The sequence below is a fragment of the Octodon degus genome, unplaced genomic scaffold (assembly GCF_000260255.1).
Source record: "Octodon degus isolate 3935 unplaced genomic scaffold, OctDeg1.0 scaffold00060, whole genome shotgun sequence".
Taxonomy (NCBI): domain Eukaryota; kingdom Metazoa; phylum Chordata; class Mammalia; order Rodentia; family Octodontidae; genus Octodon; species Octodon degus.
The window spans coordinates 9,372,984-9,399,348 of record NW_004524636.1 but is presented as its reverse complement, the minus strand read 5'-3'; the positions used below and the strand labels follow the sequence as shown (position 1 = coordinate 9,399,348).

Below are 26,365 nucleotides of genomic sequence, written 5' to 3'. Positions count from 1 at the left end.
AGAGAGGGAGCAATGGAGATTTATGTGTGAAACACTTCTAAACATGCCCTATAAGTACAGTAGATTTCCCCTTACAACCACACCCTGTAAGTGCTGTATTTTCAGAGCTGAACAATTAACATAAGGAGTATGAGTCAGGCTTTGAACAACTCTGTGGGAACCAGAAAGCCTTTTGCTATTAGGAATGATGTAAATTCCCCAAGGCTGGAATAAGTCCACAATGGAAGGCAGACAGGGTCATAAATAACAACAATGGATGCGGCCTATACCACATGAAATAGGATGCTGTGATAGTGACACTCTCTTCAAATCTCAGATTGGATTTAGTCACTGCCTTTACTTATTTTTAAAATTCAGTCTAAAGAGCAATGTGTATTTCCTCTGGGAACTTCAAAAAGTTCCTTAAGAAACAAAGCAGTCAGCTCTCATCCTAAATTCCTCTGACAACAATGGGGAAAGGCCATAAAGAAAAGGGACAACAGAAAAGGCTACATGGTGGCCGGAGGAAATGTCCAGTTCAAGAAGTGCAAAACCTGTGACTTAGATTTCAAGAAAAGAAAAGCCAAGGGGGAAGGGGGTGAAGAAAGGATAAGGCGGGGGTTTCTTGCTTACAAATTAAAACCACATTTGGCAATTTGTTGAAGGAGGCATATTTACATTTGTATGAAGACTGGGTGGGCAGGAAAAAAAAGATTAGCCTCCTTCTTTAGGCCTTGAACTGTCAGGTCTCATTAGAAGTCTCTGATTCTTGCATTTTCTAAGGTCACTTTATTCCCTTTGTCACTAAATCACAGCCTTTGGGCCCACTTCCTCAAATATTCCTAGGGAAGCAGTCATCACCTGGGAATAGGATTTCCTAAAAGTCTTTGTCCTGATTATTAATGAGTCTCACACTGGGCATCAAAATGAAATCTGTAACTTATCCTGAGGCAAAATTTTTTTTCCAGGGATCAAACTCAGGACCTTGCGCTTGCCAGGCAAACACTTATTCCACTGAGCTATCTCCCCAGCCCCCCCCAACCCCCAACTGAGGGAAAACTTCAAGGTGCAAATATACAGCGAATGGTGAGGTTATACATACACTCAGGGTTCCACTACCTTTAGATTATAGGTGAATAATGATGCTATCATCTTCTGCATGAAATACAGACAAACCCAACACATTCAAAGATGCTGCCAGCCCACCATTCAAAGTCCACAGTAAACACCCTATGGAGGGTCCAGCATTTTAAGCACTGGATGATTTAGAGGACCTCCTGGAACCTTCATAAATGACTGGCTACTAGCTGGAAGCCTAGGCCAAGTAAGAAAGTATGTAAATATCACTTCCTGCCATACTGTACTCCTGGCTACTTGTTAATCCTCACCCTAGTACTTATTGAAATTGAAAATAACTGAGGATTTTATATTTAAAATGTTTTATCTACAAAGAATGCCCACAGACATAGGCTGATACCAGTAAATGCTTTAAGGTTGAAGCAATCAAAGCACGTCCTGGTTTAGATCTGAAAAGCTTGGTCCCTAGTAGAGCTGTGTGCAGATGGGGGGGCTCTAACTTCCTCAATGGATTAAACTACAGATCCGTTCATAGCTTAAGGGCAGATGGGGACTAGGGGGAGGAAGTAGGTCACTGAGGGCATGTTCTTGAAGAATCTTCCTTGCCACAACGTTCTGCCTCATCTCAGGCCCAGAAATAATTGAGCCAAATAATCATGGACTTAAACTTCTGAAACTGTGAGTCAAAATAAACCTTTCATTTTTTAAAGGTGTTACAGAGAAACGTAAGGTGTCAGGAGGGATGCTGTGACCAGAAGTGAACATAAAAGCCATGGGTGTTATTCTGGATACGGTGGTCAGAGCAGTGTACGGTCAGAGCAGTGTACAAGTAGCAAAGAGGGCTTCACATAGAAACTAGAATGAAAGGCAAGCTCTCTACATGCCTATGGTGAAGAGATCTAAGGTCCTGAGGACACAGGGTGGAGGAAATGGACAGGAAAACAGAGGAAGGGACCAGAGAGCAAGTATGGGAATCAATGTGGGATGTCAGTAGGAGGGGCAAACCTTTTGTGCCTTTGTATTAAAGTAGGAAGGTAATATTCCTATGGAACATTTTGAGAAAAACAGTGAGTTGAAAGTTTTCAAGGTTTATTTTGGGTGCTGTAGAGGAACAGGGATGCAGGCAGGGAGCTTGGGATGAGACACAAAATGGTCCACTCGGATAATGGGTCTTCCAGGAGGTGGGTGGTAGAAGAAAGAGGTCAGATTAAAAATACAATGTGAAGACAGACTGAAAAGAATGCTAATGGGTTGGATGTGGGGGTGTGGGGAAGAGAAAAGTCAAGACTGATTCCACAGACTGTGGTTTAAGTAGCTGTGTAAAGGAAGTTGCCTTTTGCCACTCTAGGAAACGCAGAGGAGGTTGAGGACGGGGGAAGGAGAACTGAGAAATCAGTTCCACACTAATGAATGGGATTAGACTGTGGAGGAAGTCTCCTTCACTTGCCCTGCTTGCTATACATAGACTTGGTGATGTAGTGCAGGCAGTTAAGGTACAGGTACTCAGTAGTCTCTGTGGCAGACTCAGAGTGCCAAAGCCTCATAGATGGTGTTTAAAGTCACTGGAGAGTCATGATGAGTTCTACCAAGAGATGAGTTTGAATAAGTCGAGAAGTTGAGGTAGATTCCAGAAAGGTGACCTGAGGGAAGAACTGGTTGGTAAAGGAGGAGGAAAATCAGAAAACCTCATATCCTCTGAGTCAAGAGAAGAAAGAAAGTAAAAAATGAAATGATAATAAAAATGACAATTGTATGAAATGCTGCTGGCCAGCTATGAGTGGAAACTGACCACTGGAAGGACAGTGAACTTGCCATGAACTGATTTTGAAGTGCCAGGACCCAAGCCTCCTGAGACAAGGTCAAGACGGATGTGGAGACATAATGGAGAACAGAAGTCTCTAGCAGAAACATAATGTGAGCTGTGCAAGTAACTTGAAATTTTCTATAGCTCTATTTAAAAAAGTAAAAGAAAATTAATGATGCATTATTTAACATTATATAAAAACATTACCATACATGTAACCAACATGAAAGTGTAGAGATATTTCATGTTCCATATCTGGTGTGTCCTTTAATGTTACAGTATATCCTCTCTGACTCACTACATTTTGAATGCTCACTAGCTAAATGTGGCCAATGGCTACAGCATTGGCCAGTGGCAGTCTAGATTACACCCTGGAAGAATTCTGCAGAGAAATGTGGGCATTCACCAGTGCCACTCTCAATACCGCTTGGTGAGGCAGCTATTATTGCTGTTACCACAGCCCAGGGCCGGATGCTGCTGGCTAGGACCTGACTCAGCATGAATAAACAACATGCCTTCTACCAGGAAAACCCCATGACTGGATCTCCAGCACCTTTCTGCAGGTCCTGGGACATCAATATTAGTTGAGATTGGAAGTGAGGTGGAGGATCGTTGGGGTTCTGATATCAGGCCATTGATCTCACAAACAGCCTTGTGGGGATACTAGGTAAACCCAGTTGTGACCACTAACCTACCCCAGCTTATCTTCTTTCTAGTACTCCTCATGGGTACGGGTGAAATCTATGGCAGGAACTAAACTACCAAACTCTTGTTTCAGAATTGCAAAATATCATATAAAAGCAACAAGGGAGGTTAAGAAGCTCTCTGGGACTATCAGTTCTTTTCTTGTGGTACTCTCAATCTTTATCTTTTGAGAGTTGGATCTGTTCTCTCATGCTTATATACATGTGTTTCTTCTGATTGTGTTTTATATATCCACAAATGAAAATGATAACCCAATCAGAAGATTTTAAAAGTAGGCAATTCACAGGGCATTCATATACTAATTTGTTCTTAGGGCACTCAAAATGTTACTGCTGCCCAATTCCTCATGATCCAGTCTGCTGGGAACACACCAAGGACTGAAAGAGTAAGGGTGCTGGGGGAAGTGGAATCTGAGGTCTCCCACTCACTTCCACCTTGTGCAGGGGCCAGTTTCTCAAACCCCTGAGGCCTGGTTTCTCATCTATATCTAAATTCCACTAGTGCTGGGAAACTGAACTATAAAGATATAGGAAGCAGATTTTGGAAACTGGAAAATGAACAAATTTTTTGACATTACTCAAAAAGAAAACCTGATGCCTTGACAAACCACATGGAGTTGGGAAAGAAGAAAAGATGCCTTGCTTTCCTAGAGAACTTGGATGGTTCTAAATTTCCTCTCCCTAGCACCTCAGCTGGCCTTCAGTGAATATTCAGTAGGGACAGTATTGTCCCTCAGTATTGGACAGAGGGGAGGAATAAAACTATAGAGTAAGGCGGTTGGGTCTAAGGCCACACACTTAGCTCAGGATGCATGGGATCTGGGAGGCTGCCACATACACCACTCTCTCCCCTCTGCCCAGTAGCCACACATCATCTGCTATCATGGTCAGAGAGGGAGTTGTAGAAAGAGTACAGAACTTTGGATCCAAAGTCCTGGGTTCCAGTCATTATGGATCACTATTTGGCCAAGATTTGGGAAATGGATTTATCTTCTGAGTATCAGTTTCCTATTCTATAAAAAAAGGAAGGGGTGAAAATAGTATCTGTATAGTGGACAATGATTCATTTCCTGGAAACAATACTCAGGTTTTATTGAGAAGGACATCCTGGACCCCTACCTGGTGTCTAAGCATTTCAAGAGTCCTTGTCTCCATATCTGACTCCAGAAGTGGGCCTGTGACTTAGTTTAGGAAGGGAAACACCTACAGCTAACAAGACCAATCACCACATACAGGCTGAGAATAAAGTTAGCACCATGGAAGGCAGAGCCAGCAGTAGTGAGCAAATGGGTCTTAGGATAGTCTTTGTGTTTCTGACCAAGCTGTATCTGACCTGTGGGGACATGAGACAAAGCTGCCTGGTTCTGAGCTGGCCTTCCTGTCTGTCTCTTGGATATGAAAAGGTCCAAGATAGATACAATCTCTTCTCAGGTTTATTACAGTGAATACGCTATTGTATGTGATAGAACTCTGCAAGTAACAAAAGCAAAGTGAAAGTGTAATATGTCAGGTTACTTGGGCAGCAAAGAAGGTTATACAGCATAATTTTGGAACTACTTCAAATTCCTTATAACCCAAGTATCACAATGCAAGAAATTGCTCTGTGATGCTCAAAAGTTTTTAGGAGCCTTGATGTTGTGACACATGGCATAATGTGAAGGCTGAGTTACAGAGAAGCAGCTAAAGAAAACCCGAACACAAGAATGACCACAATGTACTGCAGAACTGTCTTAAAAATGAGGAAGAAGTTGGTCTTCCCCAAATTTCACTTCTGTCATTTCTTCAATTATAAACAGGTGGAAAGAGGAGTACAAGACAATGAAAACAGAGATGATCCTAGTGTGCGTGTACAGACTCAAAGGAACTGAAGCAACACAGGGTAAAATAAAAGGAAAGAGGCATATGATGAATCCCAATGGACTGAAGTGAAACATAAAGCTGCTGCTGCTGGACATGTGTCAGAGAGATGCCCTCTCAGCAGCTGCAACCTAAAACACACATGCTGCAAAGCGCTGAGACTGTAATTAAGCCTCAATACTGAGGTTTTAAGACATCAACTCATACATTAATATCCCTTTTGTCTTAAAAGAAAAACACAATCACATGTGTACCTAAGTTCACAACACTGGCATAGGCAAAGCACTTACTTGGTATGGGACCAGCACCTGGGCAGTGCGCCTCCATCTGCCCATGAGGGAGGAACATCCTAACCTATTTCAGACAGGAGGAAACTGATACTCTGTGGGGCCACGTTGTGTGCCCAGTTTCCACAGTGAGGGCAAGACTGTGCTTCTGCACGCTTCAACCCCCCAATCCCTCCTCTGAGGGAGGGCTTCACCTCTCCACCTTCCCATGAAAGGACCGGTCTCCAGGGGAACTGAAGCCAGGCTGCCAGACAGGTTAGTTGGGAATACTCTAATTTTTATCTTCAAAGTAATTTTTAAAGATTTTTTCTTCTGAATTGAAGACTCTGTAACTGTTATATACAGATCCAGGAAAGTACCAATAAGTAGCTGGAAAGAATATTAACCCTAAAAATGAAATCAGTGAAAAAAAAAAAAAAATCAGGAAGTTATTTTGCAGGAAGCACTAGTTTCACAGGGAGTTTCCAGCCTACATTTACCTAGTCTTGAGAACTAAAAATGAAACCTGAACAATCTTATTGCCCACTGTGAATCTTTGGTGCTAGACAAATGTGACAAAACTTTGACATTCTGAAGAACTTATAGGTTGCACCGGTGTTTACAATTGGAGGGCCCATCAATTAATCTAAGAGTTGAATGAAAGCTATTTAACATTAGCCAGAAAAAACCACAAAAATACACATTTTTAAAAATTTTATGAAACTTGTGAACCACAGGTTAGTAACACATACTTTAAGAGTAGAAAGGAAAGGTCTATGAGAAATAGGAAGTGATCCCAGAGGAGTTGCCCTAGCTTTAGAGGATGTCTTAAAAGTATCTCACCCCTAATGACAGAGACCTCTGGCTGAGACAGGCCAGGGCCTGAGGCGAGACAGCCAGCCCTGAAGTCTGCCGACCTCTCCTCGCATCTCATACGGCTGAGAATGTGACCTGGACAGGAAGGAAGTCGAGAAAGGGCAGTAAACACAGCCCACGCATGCAGGTACTGAGTGGGGCCAGAAAGCAGGGAGCCCACAGTGGTCCTGAACAAGGGTGAGAAAGAGGCAGAAGGCCAGACAGAAGATATCACAGATGACTGTCTCATTTCAGTCTGAGTTCTACTCTGAGTTGGCCCACTGCCCAGGGCCATGGAAGGAATCACTCTTGCTATTTGCCTTGAATATTGACGGCCAGGCCCCTTCTTTCCAAAACTCACATCTAGTGATAGTAACAGCTTTTGTGGAGTAGTCTGGGAACCATATCCCCAACATGACATCGTTTCCTTGGGAAAGTGAGTACTGAATTCTAAATCATCTGTTTGCTAATGAACTTTCCAAACATTATCCACTCACATGCTGAACTCTGTCTGTGCTATCGTTGTGGGTGTCCTGAGGAGCACACACTTTCAGGAATTTGGGCCTGAGAAGGCTGCTGTCTCCCAACTCCTGTTACCTTAGAGAAATGGTCTTTCCTCCAAAGTTGTATCTCAACATGAGTCTATTGACAGCCCCTGGAGAGGCAAGGTATTTAGCTGGGTGGTCTACCCTTCCCCCTCCTCTGGATACTGGTTAACAAGGTTCCCATCACTAACAGTCTAGCTTCATGAGGGCTTCTCACTTAACCTTTCCATATTTCAGTTTTCATAGCTGCAAAAGAAAGCTGAGTTGTCAAGCAGAGATAAACAAAAGTGAGAGTCCTGAGTTTTTGGGAAAATAATATAGGCAGGCACAGATACTATCAGGCATTCTTCTCATGTCAAGTATGGAGGGAAACATGTACTAATGTGCTAATCTTGGATTAAATGAACTCTTCTCTGGGAAATAAGGAAAATTATAATTAATGCTCCTAAGTCATTTTAAAATTTATTATTTTACTTGATCATTAAGAAAACTTAGAAAGGTTTGCATGGCAGACAGCACTGTTATCTCTGCTTAACATGTGCTGCTGATGCTCTGAGAAGCCAAAGGACTGCTGAGGTTCCCACTGAGGGATGAGAGAAGCAGGGCTCGAAGCCAGATTTTCCTATTGTTCTATTTCTCACTGTGTTTCTTCTAATTAAATCTTTGATGCAATCAGCCATCAAGGAGCAATTATAGGTACCTGAACATAGGCACATTCTGAGCAAAAGTACAAAGGCTCAGAGGCCCCAGAAGTAAGTCATTCTAATTTATCCTATGCGATCTAACTTATTTGTCATATCTTACTTTAACTTAGCAAAGGGCAGGTTCCCTATACGAAGATGGAACAGGAATTACCTCATTCATAAATACTGATGGCTAAATATTTGGTAGCTACTTAGTCTTCTAAATGTGTACTGTTTTCTAATGTCATATTAACTATTACTATATTCTCTTTAAAATAAATTTTTAAAAAAGGTAAAAGAAAAAAAGACAAAATTTCTGATTTCTTGAAAGCAAGTGGTAATATTCAATCACATGTCCAATCTTACATAACTATATCTGTTAATCTGAGCAACAGATTTGATGATAAATCAGATAATATATCAACCATTGTTAATCAGCTATTCCTGTTTTGAAAACCTGTAACATATGTATTGTTGTATGTTACCCTGTTTCTGTCTTTGTTTCTGATTTTTATTCTTGCTTTTGTTTTTACTCTTCAAAATAAAATTATAATAAAAAATATTTGGGAGAAATTTACTATCAGCTTATTGTAAAAAATGTGGAAAGGATATTTAAACCCAAGAGGTACCCTTTCTTGTCTTCTGGGATATAGTCTACAAAACTTAACCAAGAAGAACATCCTCATCAGCTACCTTCAACATTTTTATTAGATTTGTCCACTTGCCAGCTAGCTACCGGCAGGTAGCTACTACCGGACGGTCCCCATCCTGCCAAGGAAAACACCTCAACTGTGGCCCTGCAGTTGGTGCCCTCCATTCTGTTACTTAACTATCTTTAGACCATGCTCCACCCCTATGCTTGGCCACAGTTACCTGAAAAAGATGACAGCAGGCAGCCTTGGGAGGTGGCAGATATGATAAGAATTCTTTAACTTTAAACTATGATCTGATATAACTGCTCAGTGTATTGCTTAAATACTGTCTCTTGTCTGGAAGTCCCAGTAGCCCTCTTATTTAAATGATGCTACAGCATGAATGTGGCCCTGTGTAGCTAGGCTATGTCAGGCACTTTCACAACTGGGCCACCTCGCCAATGAAGTAAAGAGCAGGGAACTTCAACATCCCAATGAAATCCTCCTCTGAACAGGCAAAAGGAGGCCTGGGCTGCAGAGATGCTTATTGTCCTGCGTCAAGGCAACCAGAGCCGGCTGTTTCTTAGATCTAGAGACATCATTAATATGCTGTTGGTTAACACAGAGAATAAACAGAACCCTCTGTCACAGAATGAAATTCTTTTGTGTAGAAATACAAGAAAGTATAAATATTTGTCTGATTTCGAAAATAATTAATAACAACATTATTCAAGAAAGAAGCAGAAATCATCATGGAAAATACAAATCCGAGGACCCAGACTCCAACAAGGCAGCAGTGATCTGTGATTGAAATGTAAATAATAAACTCACAGAGAGCTACTTTCCTTACTATATAAGGTATTGTATAGTAAGGAATGTGTGAAACACAGAAATGTCAATAGAAAAATAGACACCGATTCATAATTCACAAATGAATAAGGTCCTACTTAAAAAATACACACTGACCTCAGTTATTAAGCATGAAGTATGGAGAGATAGGATTAGATCAGTAACAGAGGTTATCTCTGGGCTGGGAGTTGCAAATCATTTTTCTTCCTCTGTGTATATTTGAATTTAAATTTTGTTGTACAATGGACATGTACAATTTTGGGTATTAGTTATTAAGAACAAAATTCAAAATGTTATGGAAAATACAAAATATAGAAATAGCCTTTCCCTACTCAGAACTTTTCCTGGTGCTGAGAGTTTCTTCTTAATGGCTTTTGTGTAATTCACCACTAGCACTGTTTCAGAAAAGAAAAAGGAGGACAGACTTTTAAAGTCTAATATATCATGAAAAACCTGGAAAGGCACCTGAACTTCTTTAAATGTTTCAGTATGACAGTGAAGGAGTTTTTTGTTGTTGCTGAAACTAGGAATTGAACTCGGGACTTTGAGCTTGCCAGGCAAGCACTCATTCTACTGAGCTCTCTCTCCAGCCCTATGAATTCATTTACACGTAAGCAAAAGTTCATTTATGAAAATTAAACAATGTTGTCATGAAGGTATAAAACTCAGTGCACAGATTAAGCAGTTCATTTCTTCAGTTGTAAAAACACTAAGGTCTAAAATCTTTCCTTTTAACTTCTGCTTATCTTTCCTAATATACAATTATACTCTAAATATTTTTATCACAATTTTTGAATGTAACAATAAAGCTCTCACTTGCACAAATAATTCCTGATAGAAATTTCGCATAAGAAAGGATTTTTGAGATGATTTGATACCTTCCTCTCTTGATTCATGACACACAGCTGAGGACTACAACCATCAAGCTGAAGTTCACCCAGGTAGTTTCTGCTTGAGACTAATTTTCAATTTAGTCTTACACTCATTATATAGGAAATCTCAAAATTAAAATTAATTAAATAATAGCCTGACTTAAGGGAAGTGGTCAATTTAATGCTTAAATATTATCTCTTCCTAGGACGACTCCCACTAATGTCCCACTTAGTGGATGTTACAGCCACTAAGCGCTTTTGGCTAGTTAGGTGTGCAGAATGAACCACAGCTTGGCCATAACTCAAATGGAACGCAGGCAGAGAACCCATAAACCTTAATGCATACATCTACTTGTAGGCAGCACTAGTGCTACATGTCATATTTTAATTTCCAAAAAATTAAAATCACTGCCTTTGACGGTGTAGGTACAAAAGAAAGTCAGTCTAGAATTTTCGTCTTTGGGAATGGCAGAAAAGATCTGAACAGTAAGGATACAGGTGTAGGAAGGAGACCTTTTTAGGAAAAAATGAAGGTTTCAGTTGAGCTTTAATTTTAGGTCCCTAGGAAACCTATCAATAGTTTGATCTGCCAGACTGTAAGTTCTTTGAGGACAAAGGCACTTTTTTATTGTCCTTTGTTCTCTCAGCGTCGGGAAGGTTTCCTAGCACGGAGCAGTACTCGGCAAAGTATATTAAATGTGAGGGCAGAACAGATGGGAAAGGTGATCTCCAGAGAACAGGGATGGCTGCAACCAACATGCTATGTGATGGGAGCTCTGCACTGGCACTGGAATGGCCTACAGATGTATGAGAGTTCTGTGGCTATTTTTACATAATAAAAATATATTAATTTTATATTTTCCTAAAGCTGTGGAATATACATTTGAGAAAGAAGTCTTACATAGACTTCAGTTTGTAAAAATGAAAATATTGTTGGAATGGAATGTAACAGTACAGTAAAACTTTATGTTCTTTTTTTCTTAGGGGGAACAAAAAGCTGAAGAAGAACAAGAAAAAAACAACTGAAGGTAAAAACTCTCAAAAAGACTCCCTAGCTCTATATCGAGCAATAGGTCAAAAGCTGAGGCTACAAGGGTTTCAAGAATTCTTATGAGAAACTCTAGTAAGAAAAATACAATGAGTCATTTCATAATAATGCCCTTTCTTCCCAAAGTACACATCACAATTCCCACATCCCTAGTACATGGGCACTCAGTGCAGAGCTATTAGAACATGGAGGATCTCACTGTATAAGGTCCCCCAGTGGAGAGAGGAACACGGACAGCAGAACAGACCTCTTGGATGTGGCCCAGACTGGGGACCATGTGGCTGCCCTCGTTCTTCCTTGCCAGGGAGGGAGACTTTTCCTTTGTACGGCCTGATTCAGGACAGCAGTTCTTTTGTGCATCCACTTTTAAGAACTGCAGAGCCTGTGCATTTAGTTTCTTATCTGCAGGCTGACAGAATCCATTCACTGCACTGCAGTTTTGAAGAGATGCTCAAAGATGTCCTAACAAATTGTCACTAAGACACTGATGACTCAATTGATGGGAAAAGGGAAAGGATGACAGAAAAGTAACCTGTTCCCCTCAGGGCTACAGCAAAAGTAAGTCATTTTGGTTGCTTCTCTGGTACAAGCTCATTTCTGTGGGCATACAAGAGTGAGTGCAGTAAGCAATTACACGAAAAAAAACGGAAGTTCACTACCAATACAGCTGCTTGGGGAGCCAAGTTCCCAAGCCTTGCCCACTCCGAAGTTCCCTGAGAATTATTACCAAGAGAGTGGGATGGATCCTGCCCTCTGTGGAATATCAATGTAAACTGACAAAAGAATTCAAGGCTTGAAGGAAGTTCAAGGAATACTCAGGGGAGCCTGAGATCACAGGCTCTGGGCATTTGAAGTATATCAGGAGGAGTAGGAATGCCTTCTCTGGGCAGAAGGCAGTTCTGGGAGGAAGAACTGTTTATTGATCCTTAAATAACTGAGCCAGGCAGGCTCTGCAGAGGTTGAATATCAGTGAGGTTAAGCTCCAACATGCTTCTGGCAGGAGGGTAGTATAGCTAGCTTTATGGGCAATTGTGGAAAGAGCCCTTACATCCTGGGTATTTTGTAGTCCAGAGACAAGGAACTTGAGGAAGTCGTAGGTGAAGAGGGGGAGTTCACATGAGCAAGTGCAGTGGGAGGGCGAGGTGTCCTTACTTCTGGGGAAGGAGCTGCTTAGTAGCATGGACTATCCTTTTGATGATGTGTTGCTGCGAAAGTGTGTAGGTGGAAGGAAAACCAGAGTTGGGCAAAAAGAGCAATTAAAGACACAGTCTAACTATAACCAGAAAGAGCCACCCACAACAAATTCATGCTGCAAATGGCATTTTCCTACAAGCTAATAATGTTAACTCTGATTGTGTTATAGTTAAAAATCAGAATATTTTAAAGATAAGGATACTGAACTCTCTCATATAAAAGGCTCAGACTCTTCTACTTTGCAGAATGCTAATTCTCAACATTCAGGAAGTTCTCCAGATTGTGGGATTTATGTAATAGCAGCTATACAAAACTTACATCTGTATAAATACCACATCCCCTAAGGAGGATAACATTTCATTTGTATTGAGATGTTTTAACTCTCTCTTAATAATTTAAGATACTAAGTATTAATATTACATATCAGATGTGAGATCTAATTTCTCCTGTATTCCATCTGAAAGCACTATTACTTTCCGGTACAGTTAATTGTTGTTTTCTTAAAGCCCAGATCTACGTCTCTGCCCTCAAATCAGTTAAATGATATTAAAGTTGTATGCCAACATTACTGTTTCCATATTAATAGGATAGCTGCATCCTGGAAATATTTTAAAAGATAAACTTTTAATACCTTTTGCTAAGTGTACAACATTTGTTTCATTTAGTGTGCATATGTAGCATTTTTAATGGGTAATATATGGATCACAATGGCTTTTTTGAAGGGGTTCTCTGCTCATGAATGAACCAATCTAAATGTAAATATCAGTTTCTTGCTCTTAATTTTTCCAGGGTCCTTTATTCCCTCTTACCATCTTTGAAACACTCATTTTCTTATATATTTATTTAAGATGAGATAAGAAGCTAGTTTTAGACTATGTGGGCCAAATTTCAAATGAATTGAAACATAATAAACATTAGGGATAATCTAATATTGCCATACATTATTTTAAAACAATAATAATCATATCATACTTCATGGCTGGGTGAATATTTGCTAATTTATTTTTTATTTTTCAAAAGTTTTAAGTTATATGTCCAAAAACATTAAAACATTTGTGCAGAGGGAAGCAGTTTGGACTATGACAACAAGACACACATACACACAATTAGCAGATTGCCAAAGTTTAAAAACTAAAAATGGCAAAGAAACAGGCCCTGATGCAGCTCAGCATGGCTCTGTGTGTGTGTGTGTGTGTGTGTGTGTGTGTGTGTGTGTGTGTGTATGTCTATGAACCCTGGCAACTATGAAATAATACACTGGGGAGAAGTACTGGTTCTCATGAAAGTTTTGTGATTCACTACCATGGAATAAAATCCGAAAGTCGCTGACCCCAATGAAAACTTCCAGTGGAAACATGTGGATTTTGCTTTACTTTAATTCCGACTGAAAGTACCATCATAAGTACTTCGTGTTGTGCTGCTTTCTCACTTGAAACTGGTAGTGAAAAGATACTGTTGATCAAACTAAATATTTAAGAGTTCTTTGTGGGGGGGGGGAAAGAAACACCACCACCCTGTATGCATCAGTTAATCACTATGAGCACATAAAATAGGTAAGACATTTTTGTCCCATAAACATGTAGCTAAATGACAATAATAGACGATTCCTTCCCCTCTTTTTTACAGTAACCCAGCACTTAGGCTCACTGGCTTGTTCACAGCATTTTTTCATACGTACCAATTCTTTCTGATTTGTCAAGGTATCAGGACTGGCTGCAAGTTGACTAATGCACACCACAAATCGGTCAGGGAATACACGGAGTTCTGTACAGAATAAAGAACATCAAGTTACTGTGAAGGTATCAAAAGAACTATGAATACAGAAATGTTTGTTTCCAGATCTCTCTTTTCCTTTTACACCGTGAGTACAGTGTGCACACAGATATGACATGTGTCTCTTCTCCCTTCTCCTTCTAGTGTCTGCCATCAATAGACAGCATGAGCACAAGGCCACAGGGAGACCAGCAGGCTGCACACAGGTCCACCTGCACAGGGAGCCACTATAGCACGTGGAATGGGGCAGCACCTCTGTGTCAGCCTGCATTTTTCCCTCTAGAAGTAATATTTGAGAAACAGTGTTGTTTTCTAATGAATGCAGACTTATAAACACTAGAGGGCAAACTCCCAAGCAGGAATTAGTTTTGAAATCAGCAGCTTCTCTTAGGAATTGGTGGTCAGACTACTAAGGGAATGGATGGTTAAATATGCAACAGTAGAGATGATAAAGCTACATCACAGTTAGTAATGATGTACTACTGTAGCCGCTTAAAACCAAAGGAAGTGGTTTCGGGTGGGAAAGGCTACATAGCAGAATAGGATTTGATAGTCAACAAGGAGAACACAAACAGCAGCACCACCAACTGTGTCTGCCCTCAAATCACATCTGTGTTCTTCTACTCCTCTGACATCTGTCAGTATGTGCGGCAATGGCCCAAGGCTGAGTAGTGGATGGCAACAGTATCTGTCTGGGGTGGGTGGGGAGGCTCCCTCCTCCTTTCTTAATACTTGCTGCATGAGTTGATAATCTTTGTAACACATATATACTACTATTTTCTTTTTTCTAAAAGAGAAAACTTGGGCTGGGGAGATGGCTCAGTGGAATAGCGCTTCCCTGGCAAGTGCAAGGGCCTGAGTCCAATCCCCAGTTCTGAAAAAAAAAAAAAAAAAAAAAAAACAGAGAGAGAAAACTTCCCTTTATATATGATTAATTTTTTTAAAAGACATGGATATTATATATCAGGTAAGTGAATCTTTTTCTTTTCCATAGTTTTATTAGTGAATCTTTTTAAAAACCCTGCACACGAGACCTGAGTTAACAATGCGTCTCAGCACAAGGTGGGAATTATAATTTAAACACACTTAACTCCTTACATTATTCACCCACCCCAAACATTAAATTATCACAAATGGCCTAAAGAGCTCCTCCAGGTCCCTAAACTTACTGCTGCTGCCTCCGGGGTCACTCTCCCTGTTCTAATCCGTCCTACACAGCTCAAATTGAGGGTCCTAAAAAACAGCTGCCCTCATTCTGCCCAAGGCCGGTCACGGCTCTCCAGCACCCATGACCAGGACTGAACCTACTGGTCTGATCTTCCTCCAGACTTCTCCTTTTTCAAGCTCTCATTTGCAGGTGGAGGCCTGGACATAAGCTCTGACGCCTGCCTCTTGGATGTGTACATTTGGCTTGGTGAACGCAGATGGCCTTTGAAAAGCCAGAACCAAGTTATCAAGCAGTTAATATTATTCACTAGTTCCTGGAATATATTATTGAGATACATGCTAAGTGCTCTGTGTCTTACTTTATGGAAAGTGAAACAGAGAGACAGAATTCATTTTCTCCACCCTGCAATGAGAAAACCGAAACAGTGGTTCCTCACTTACCAGACGTTACATTCCAGACACCCCCACAATATGTGAAAATCAGCAAAGTAACAATGTTATATTTATTTTAGGATTTATATATATTTTAAGACTTTATAAACCCTTCCCATACTCTTAAAGACCTTTCCCACACTTTTAAAACGACTTCTAATGTTCTTAACCATTTTTTAAACTCGAAATCCTATGTAATTTTTAACAACATATGTATTCTGTATGGTCCTGCAAAATCCTACAATATAGCAAAAAATATGTGATAAATAATTTAGATTAATACTTTTAAAAACCTGTGGAACAGCGAGTTGGCAAAAGTCAAATTATGAAATTTCAAGGGACTACTATATAAATAGCTCATTAAACTATTAGAATTCAAAATTACTAGTTTCATCAAATAATCCTGCTGTGTGTGTATGTATGTATGTGTGTGTGTGTGTATATATATATTCCCCCCCTCCCCCCTGAAAAATTAGGATGGCAGATTTTGAACATTCTGATGCCAGGTATATTAATAGAAAACTACTTTTGTTTAGGTCACAATTAAGAGTTGTATTATTTTAGTATTTAAATAAAGAATTAGCCAATGGCAATCCCTGCTAGCAAGGGTAGCTAAAAGGTATTTTAAAAGATACAAGGGGAACCGGGGAGATAGTTGGGTGTAGGGAGATAGCTCAGTAGAATAAGCGCTTGCCTGGTAAGCGCAAGGGCCTGAGTTCAATCCCTGGTTCCATCAAAAATAAATAAATAAATGATACAAGGATATCTGGCTTAGTTGACTACTAGAAGAGAACAAGGCAAAAGGTCTCTAAGAAGGTAATGTATGTAAGCAACATCTGGGATTAAGGAAGCACAGACAACCCTGAGAAGTTCACAAGAAAATCTCTATACAGTTAATTTTTAAATTCCCTATTTCATGTCTTACGCACATACTGATTCTGTCCAAGGAAACTAGGCTAAATTTTCCTTCCAATACTCATATCTAGTTGGAGAACAGTCATTAGCTTCGGACTAGTGCTGTTAGCTACACATGCTTGACACTGTCTCTCAGTTGACATCCTGACTTAGGGAAATGAGGGGTGGGAACTGGCCTTGTCACACCCAAGGAAGGCTCTAGAGGCTCCAGGTTGAAGAAGTGCTTTCTCTTGTGTATGCCTGCTCCAAATCCCACGGTCTTGGCATGCACTGACAATGATGGAGTGATGCAGAATTCAGTGTGCTCAGTTCACTACAGGCAGTTAACACAGCAGAAGCTGGTGGCGGGAGGGGAGATCACCAAGATCTGGAAATACTCAGTGACAGGAACACAATGAACAAATAGGAATTTCTATTCTTTAATTTTCATCCCTTGTCTAGGGTCAGTGGGTTGTGTGAAATGCTGGATGGTCCAAGAAACAGTTTCTTACTAGTATTCCGTGCACTCCCGATGCAGCGAAGGCGAATCCCCCTCTTGAGGAAATAGGCAGTGATCTGATAACCATAACCTGTAAAGTGAAAGGAACATCATATTGTAAGCTTGTTTGCCTCTGAGTCCAAAGGGCCCAGCTCAGATCCAGCCATTAAACATGTATTCAATAATTATTTAACAGTAACTAACCAGTGAAGGAATAAAAGGATCAGCAAAAAGCTTCACCTCAGAGGAAGGGATGGACATTACTATCCTGGCTCTTCCAGGAGTGTGGCCATGACACCTGGCACAGTCTCTAGTCCCTGAAGGACCTTAGTGACATCATCTACAAAGTGGAAAACATGAGGGGGGCTAACAGATCTGAAAACAGGGGCTCTCACATGGGATAATTATCTCAGTGCGAACTAAGGCACAGAACTTAGCCACCTTGCGATGTTTACTGTTAATTAGCAGAAATGAGGGTATTTTGACTGCAAATAAGCTACTTCCTAATTTCCTAAGTTAAGTAAAGACAGTCTTCTAACAAGATAAAGAGAAACATGGCAGAAGCTTAAAAAGAAAACGAAGTCCCCAGTCCACCAGAAGGGAGCCTTGACTATCAGCAAATGAGTGAGACAACAAGAAACATGAAATCCCTGCAATGGTGAGACCACTACCAATTTAAAAACCTAACCTATGTTTACAAGGCTGAACTTACATGCTCAGAATAACATCTTTCATAATATACTTGAACCAAAATTGATGTAAAGATTCCCTAATAGTAGAATTTTTTAAAAAATGGGGATACACACACAGTTACAATACCCTTAAAAATGCACAAAACCCAAAACTAGTTAATAAAATGTCGCACAAACAAATGTTAAATTAAGGAGGCCTGTCCAAAGGAGTAAAATTCACTCTTGAAAAGAGACAATGCTACTGATCTTATAGAGTAATATGAGAACTCAGATAATTCACAGTACCAATCTAATTCCTTCATCCCTCTTTTTTTCTCTTTTCCAGTATCCCTTTTTCCCAGGAAGATAAAGTGGTCCTAGTTAACACATTCAAGTACCAAGGAGCAGAATAAGAATTCTGTACATGCCTCAGCAGAGAGGACAGTGGTTAGGTGCTAAGATGTCAGGAAGTTGCTAAGCCTCTGAGGCATTATTTTGCTCCTGCAACTGGAAGGCTGGAGAGCTGGGAGAGGCGGCCTTGAAGAACTCTAGACTACCAAGTCTTCGTACCTGGCAAAGTGCATGACGATGACTGTTCCCAAACTGTACCCTCAGAACACCATCAGAGAAGCTTGCACGCTCAGTATCCTCCCCACGCCCCTGGAGAGGCCCAGGACACCAGTGAGCACATGCTCCATGCACTGTCGAAGAAGCAGAGGCAGGGACTGCACCACTGCTTTACTCATGCAGACTGAAATAACCGTGACACCCATAAAAGGATAATCTTCAGATTTATTCATATGAAATATATTTTTCTCAATACACTGGAAAATGGATTGCACTTCAGTCATGTCGCTTTCTTCTATTCAAAATGTTAAGGAAAATACACACACTGTTGGTATTACTCTGAGTGCTTTTCAAGAAACATTTCATTCCTTAGGTCACTGAGAGAGTGGAAGCCCCTTCTGCATCTGTTTATTTGTCCTACTGTTGGATTGGGGGTAGTTTGTGACAGAAGAATCCTTAGTAATTTGGAACTCATATACATAGCAATATTTATAAGTTACTTTTCATGTAACTGTGAGTCTTCAAAAAAAAAAAAAAAAGAAAAGAAAAGAACAAAAAGTGCAATTATCTAATGAACAATAAAGTCCTCAAATGACACATTTTTCAAAAAAAAGAGATTTGTGTAAGGCAGATTCCCAGTGACTTATTGCTGAAATTACTAGAAGAACTGAGTTTATTAAAACCTGGACCCTTATATCTGTATCTTCCACAAGATTATGTTAAAGACATCCTTCTTAAACTGGTATCTTGTTATTGCTGGTTTCAGTGAAAAACCTGGCCTAAGCAATAGCGGAATTTTAATATGTTAAAATAGATTTACATCTGCTTAGTTCCAATTTCATTGGACAAATGAAAGTTGATTGTTTAAAGAGGACCCTGAAGACAGATTAAATACCAAAGATACTTTGCCAGTTCTTATGACAAACTGAATTTGATAATCGTTGCTGCGGAAACATAAAGAACTAGCATGTTTTACACAGAGCTGAAGCTCATTTACCCATCGATAACCAGCAGTGATAAGAATGAACTCTTATCTTTATTGTTAATGAAATAGACTTTATAGGGTTCGACAGACCACTGAGATTTTTGTACATATCCAGGGCTAAAGCAAACTTCTACTACTCTAACTAAAGAGCAATTTGATAAATAATCCGGGAAGCCTTCTGCTTTTCCTACTTAGGCACCAGCTCCCAGTTTGCTACTCCTGTGTTCTAAGTGAAGATGACCTTAATCTGTGGGAAAATAAGCAAAAGAAAACCATAAAGCAATTTTTAAAAAAACTATCTGACAACAGTATTCTGGAATTAGGAGGCATTTGCAAATCACACTGAAGTAAGCCTGTTTACTTGTTGACTACTGAGGTCCTCCTCAACCTCACAAGTCTATATGGACAAAGGAAGAGATTAGGGTTAGAGAAGGGCTGGCTTTGTAATGGAAGCATGTTTCTACCAGGATTCATTGAGTATATGTATTTATAGAAACAACTGACATTTCTCAATTGCTGCATTTCATATTACCTAATACCAGTGAAGCCATCCTGGCCTCTAAGCAGCCCCCAAAGTCTCCAGTTTCCGAGCCACTTCCTGTATTCTGTACTCTGCAAAGAGCTGATACACTTCGCTATCTTTCCACACATAATCTTCAAACCAACACGGAAGACTAGAATGATGCCTTGTTAACCACATTAACTTTCTTCTAGCCTACTTGGTTGTTCACCAAATACTAACTTTCTAAGTGGGAAAAATAAGGGAGGGTGATCATTGTGATCATTAATGTTTATGAAATCAAGAAAGGGCAACCAGAGTTCTGTTACTATGTTATTTCCTACTTGTTCTAAAATAAACTACCCCAAAATGGCTTTATTAGCAATTTAGACTTCATTAATATGAAGGCAATAATTGCAGTAACAACCCCAAATCACACATGAGTTATACAGATCCCATCTTGGATTAGCAAGGTATGCAGAACAGTTTTAAGTAGTACCATTACTTGTTAGTAATGCGTTTTAAGGGATTACTCATTTATTCGGTTGTTATAATTCATAGTCCAGCCTCCCTCATTTTCCAGTGGACTCATAACCAAAGTGACCTGACCTTCCTCATGGCTACTAAGGCAACTGTGCGGTGTGCTGCCTGATGGCGGGGACTTTGCTCACAGTCACAGTAAGTACATACATGGGGCCTCAGGAAACACCTGTGTGTGGCCCACTGAGGCTTTAAATCATCCCAGCAGGTGAGCACCACCCGTGAGGCTCACCTCCGGCAGTGCCATCTCCCACACCGCAGGGCTGGCTGAAGAGGACCTCCTGTGTCGCTCCGTACTTCTTTCATAGGGATGACTTCTTCATAAGCATTAGCACTTGCAGAATATTCAAAAACTTACACCTAACAACTCTCCATCTAGATTCAACAATGGCCCATCTTCTGCCATACACATATATTTTCTATCCTATGTTAAAAAATTAGAAACCATGAAACTTTACTCCCATAATATGTGAGTGCAGATGCCCAAACAATGAGGAGATTCTCCTATATTAACAAATGCTACAGGATGAACATCTCTAACCGAAAAATCTAAATTGTACAGAAGTCTGAAACTTTCTGAGTACTGAGATGTTCAAAAAGTTTCATAGTTTGAAACATTTATGGTTATCTTAAAATTAAGGAGGCATAACCAGTAAAGTCTATGTACATATTCTAAAATTCAAAGACTGCAATCTAAAACACTTTTGGTCCCAAGCATTTCAGATATGCATATTCAACCTGTGTTACCGCAAGTCAGTGTGATACTACATAGTGCTCACATAACAACTCCATATTTAGATTTCTCAAAAATGTTTCTTGCTCATTTTCCTTAAAAACTAGCATTTAACTAAAAAAATACATCTATTTTTAATAGCTGTATGCTTACATCGCTTTTAATCTGAAATAATCTCCCTTCTCTTTTTGTTGTATTTCTGAACTTTTAAATCGATTAGGCTAAGTCATCTTAATATCTTAATACAATGACTAATAAATGATTTGAAATTTTACAAAAATCTCAGTTATCTAAATATAAATTTTCAATCTGCATGTTCTCTTCTATTGGCAGCCATTTAATAATCTGACTTCTCTTTTAACTATAGGTTCTAAATAAAGCTGTAATTATAAAGTATGGAATACAGATGACTCGGAGATTTAGTTCTACAGATAATTTCAAAGAAGTCAAACCTTAAATTTTCAGATGCTTAAAATTCTAGCAAAGGTAAATTTACGTAAGGAGGTAGGATAACCATCTCCTATTTGTTTTAAAAATGGGCATCGGGCTGCAATCAGACTTACTATGTGCTAACACAGAGGTAGCTCTGTTTGTAACACATGCCAATTCTGACACGTGACCATTCCCAGTACAAAGCAGTCAGTCACTTCTCATTTTCTATCTGAAGACGTGACTGCAATTTAAGAGGACATGAAGAAAGAGGATGATATCTATTTAACATTGACAATGTCTTGGGTACTGGACTAGATGAAGAACATACTACATAAAAGATGGAGAAAGTATGTGTGTTACAGCCGTTTCATGCAGAAACAAGTTGTAAATTAATTTCTTCCCAAGCTATATCCATTTAGAAAGTTACTCTTGTCCTTATTGGAAGACCTAGGGTAGGAAGGGTAGAGAAATCATGAAACAGACACAGTCACTTAAAAACATAAAAGACAGACTAGAACTCAGAGGAAGTCTTTGGAAAAGCCTCCATGGAGTCTTTTAAAGTATGTTATAGGCCTGCATGTGACCTTTATTATTGCTAGTGATGGGTGGAGCTGTTCTGTGAGAACTCAAAACCAAGAACCCTGTCATAAGTTTAAGAATACACATACAGGATCCTAATCTAAGACCACAACTGGGAAACAATTTGGGTGGGTAAGTGGAATATTTCGTCCTAGGCTAAAAATTTCATTTATTACCCAAGACATTTAAAGACTCCAAAGAGGTTCCCTTGAGATAACATTTCATGTCCTTAAATAAGGACAATACTAAATTCTCTGAGTCATAATAAAATTATGTCTATTTGATGCCAAAACAAATGGGACAAACTGGTTAGTTTCACAGAAATGCTTTTGAAAAAAACTGAATAGTTATCTGAGGCCAAATTAACTTAGAAAAACAAATTTTCTGTCACCTGTTGACTTCATAGGTAATACCATAAATCATATGTGCTATTAATTTTATTATCTATGGGATCCAACAGCAATTGTTAGTACTGAATAAGAAAACTTTAGAGTAGACAAAAATTAGAATACAACTATTTTTTTTTCTTTTTTATGAATTTAGGACAGAGTGTACAGAGTCTCACTACGTAGATTGGACTCATAGTGACAGTCCTGTTTTCAGCCTCCCAAGTGCTGGGATTACAGGCGCACACCACCATGCCCAGTCTCAACTGCTGTCTCAGCGTGGCCCAGGGGCGGGGCCAGCATGGCATGCTGGGGATCAAACCCAGCCGCTATACTCTGCTAAAGCAGGCGCTTTAGTCTGCTGAGTATCTAGCCAGCCCTAGAATACAACAAATTTAAGAAGTGATCATTTCAGATCTACTCTTGAGATTGCTTTTCCATTTTCTGTTTATAAAAATATGCCCTTCACATTAAATATGGAAACCATGTTTAGATTGCATGCAAGCATAGATGAAATGACACTCAAAACTATGGTTCCCACAATCATAACCCTGCCAGACTATGCCTAATGATAAAAATAATAGAGTACTGTGTACTTCTAAAAGTCAGCCTTTTCTACATTATACTCATTTTCAAAGAACTATGCATATACAGATTTTTAGTAACCTCCTAATTGAGGCAGCTGGTTTTTGGAACTGCTAACTGTTCAAGCAAGCCCCTCAGCAACTGCTTTTAAATTCTTGTGCCCAAGTAGGAAGGCAACGAGAGCACATCCTCTGCATCTTCCCTGTCTTGCAGAGTCCACTCCAGCTCAAATTCTTCTCAGCCACATACAAAGAGGAGTTCACCAAGTAAAGGGCTATTCTAATAGCACTGCAGAATCATGAGGCAGAAAATACCCAGAAGTCATCTAGTCCACTTCCTGCTTGGCAGCCAGGATCATATTAAAAAATAAATAAATACAGAAATACCAAGTGAAAAGACGCTACACCTACCCACATGCAACTCAATTCTACCCTTATGAATTGGAACTCAGGTTGCAAAATTTATGCTTAAGGGGCAAGACAGGTAACTGGAAAAGGGCTGGGCTCTTACTGGAAAGGTGGAGAGAGTATTTTGCTAGTTTATCAGCTAAAATAGTGACTCACTTGTCAGCTTCCATCAGGATCTAGGGAACAGGGAACCAGAAAAACTGACAATCCAAATTTTACGTTGTTTCCCCAAATTTTAAGTTTGCAAAATATAATATGTAGTCCAAATAACATGTTTCTGAAGGCTGAGACAGCTTTGTTCTGCCAGTCTGCAACCTCTAATCCACATTCCTCACAGTTGAAGTTCACTTTCTGTGTATCTTCTGCAGAGCTGAAGGAAAGCTAGTCACTTCCGAATGCTTGAAGATACATATTCAGTTTCAATCAGCCATTTACTCTAAGCTGAGCAAACCTAGGTCACTGACTTTATTACCCAGAGTATGTTTTTCTATGTTTAATTCATCATTTTCCCTGTTTCAAAATCCTGATACTCAGTTAAGGGTTTGACTACTTCTAGAAATTTTTTGTTGTATAAATGTGTGTGATCTGTATTTCAAAATCAGAAAACTTCCATTAAGTAAAACAGGACCTGAAAAGCTGTCATAACATCATGTTTTACTGCTGAGAGAACTAACCATCAGAAAGATGAGAACTGCTCCCATGTTTATATAACAATCATGTACAAAGTGCCTATGAACCACATGATTCCTGTCCAAATCACAGTGACCCTGATATCTGTGTATGTGTATTCTCACTGTTTTCAACTTTATTAAGGTTTAACCAACAAAAACACACACATTCAATGTGTAGAGCATTCTTTGATGTACGTATATGCACACGCTGTGAAATGATTACTAAAGTCAGTAATCTCACACATCTCTCACTTCTTTCTATTTTGGGGAGGAATTGAACTCAAGGCCTCAGTGCTTGCTAGGCAGGCACTACTCACGTAGTAACATTTTAAATGCAGTACAAATATAACAATCTACTCTTTACAAATTTCAAATGTGCAATACACTATTAGCTGTACAAGTTGCCCAAATTATGATAGTGGGACTTAGGATTGTTAAGCTTTAGGATAATGTGAAAGCCATATGCATTAGTAGAAATTGTACAATAAACTGTTAATTCTGATCTTTTCGTGGGCTAAAGAAATGCAGTATAGTCCTCTCTTCTGATGGAGGTCAGTGGCAGCTGTGTCAGTTGCAACCACAAAGGAAAACCACTGATACTCTACAGTGTACTATGTTGCTAAGCTGAGATGTCCAGTAGGCAGGGCGCATGAAATGGATTTTTAAATGGTATTTTCAACTTGTGAGAGTTTATCACAATGTACCCCAGGATGATAATTATCTGGATGGTAGCGTAAGTCAGGAAACATCTAGTGTCTACCACCATGCTGTGTATTAGGTCCCTAGGACTTCATCTTCTAGCTCAAAATCTACACCTCTCCCTTTCTACTTTGTGTTTTCCCTATACCATGGCTGGCCCTCACCTTCCCCTGGGCAAGTACCACTCTACTCTCTGGGTAAATTTGGCCTTTGTAGATTTTATTATTTTTTTTTGTAGATTTTATATATAAGTGGCACCATACAATGTTTTTCTTCCTGCACTAGTTTATTTTACTTAGCATAATGTCCTCCAATGTGTTGTTGCAAACAGCAGGATTTTCTTTTTATAGCCAAATAATATTCCATTAGTTTTAAGCCCACATTTTCTTTATCCATCTTCTGTTTGTGGCTACTTAGGCTGTTTCCTTATCTTGGCGCTTGTGAATAGTGTTACGAAAACAGCAGTATAGATATCTATGCAAGATACTGATTTCATGTCTTGGGATATACACCAAGAAGTGGGATTGTTGGTTGACACTGCAGTTCTATATTTAAATTTTTTTAAAGGGAGGAAAGATTATGCTTACACTTTGCAGTGGTTTCAGTCCATAATGGACTGGCTCCAGGACAGAGTGGCACATGGCAGAGGGACAACCATTCGCAGCAGCAGCAGCAGAAGACAGCAAAAGTAGGGTGGGGTTGGAGGTGGGGAGAACGGCTCTTATATTTAACTTCTTAAAAAATTTCATATTGTTTTCCCTAACAGATGTACTAATTTACATTCCCATCAACAATGTGCAGCAACTTTCTTTCTCCATACTTGCACTAACACTTGCTGTCTCTCTTTTTAATAACCATCCTAAGAGTTGTGAAATGACTTTGGTTTACACTTTCCTGATGATTAGTGATGCTAAACACATTTTCATACACCATCAGGCTGTGTGTATGCCTTCTTTTCAAACATGTTTATAACTATCTGGGGTCATTTCTCATTTTGTAATTGGGTGTGTTTTGCTACTGAGTTGTAGGAGTCCCTCGTGTATTTTGGCTATTAATCCCTGCTATGGTTTGGGGCTTTTCTTTCTTTCTTTCTTTCTTTCTTTCTTTTTTTTTTAAGTACCAGGGATTGAACTCAGAACCCTGTGCTTGCCAGGCAGGCACTTGTACCACTGAGCTATCTTCCCAGCCCTCCTGCTATGGTTTGGATAGCAGTGCTGGGTCCACAGAGAATATGCTCAAGGCTTGGTCTTCAGTATGGTGACTACTATGGTTTGGGTCTAGTTGCCCCCCAAAGGCTCATACAGTTATGAGGTGACTACTAGAGTCCATAATTAATTCATGATCCAGTGCTGGGATTATGGGCTTGAGTGCTGCTGGGATTATGGGACTAAGTGGTGTTGGGATTATGGGCGTGAGTGCTACACCAGCCTGGGGCGGATAGCTGAATGCAACATAAGGGATACAGTCTTTTTTTTTTTGGT

At 39.7% G+C, this 26,365-nt stretch overlaps 1 protein-coding gene across 1 annotated transcript in view; it reads right to left on the bottom strand.

Annotated features, from left to right (window-relative positions):
* Positions 1–26,365, bottom strand: part of Slx4ip (SLX4 interacting protein) — a 185,073-nt gene that overhangs the window by 6,639 nt on the left and 152,069 nt on the right. Inside the window, exons 5-6 of the mRNA XM_023718648.1 lie at positions 17,144–17,221; positions 14,044–14,129 (exon numbers count right to left, since the gene is read on the bottom strand). Coding sequence (XP_023574416.1) covers positions 14,044–14,129; positions 17,144–17,221 — 164 coding nt within the window. The remainder of the gene's footprint in view (positions 1–14,043; positions 14,130–17,143; positions 17,222–26,365) is intronic.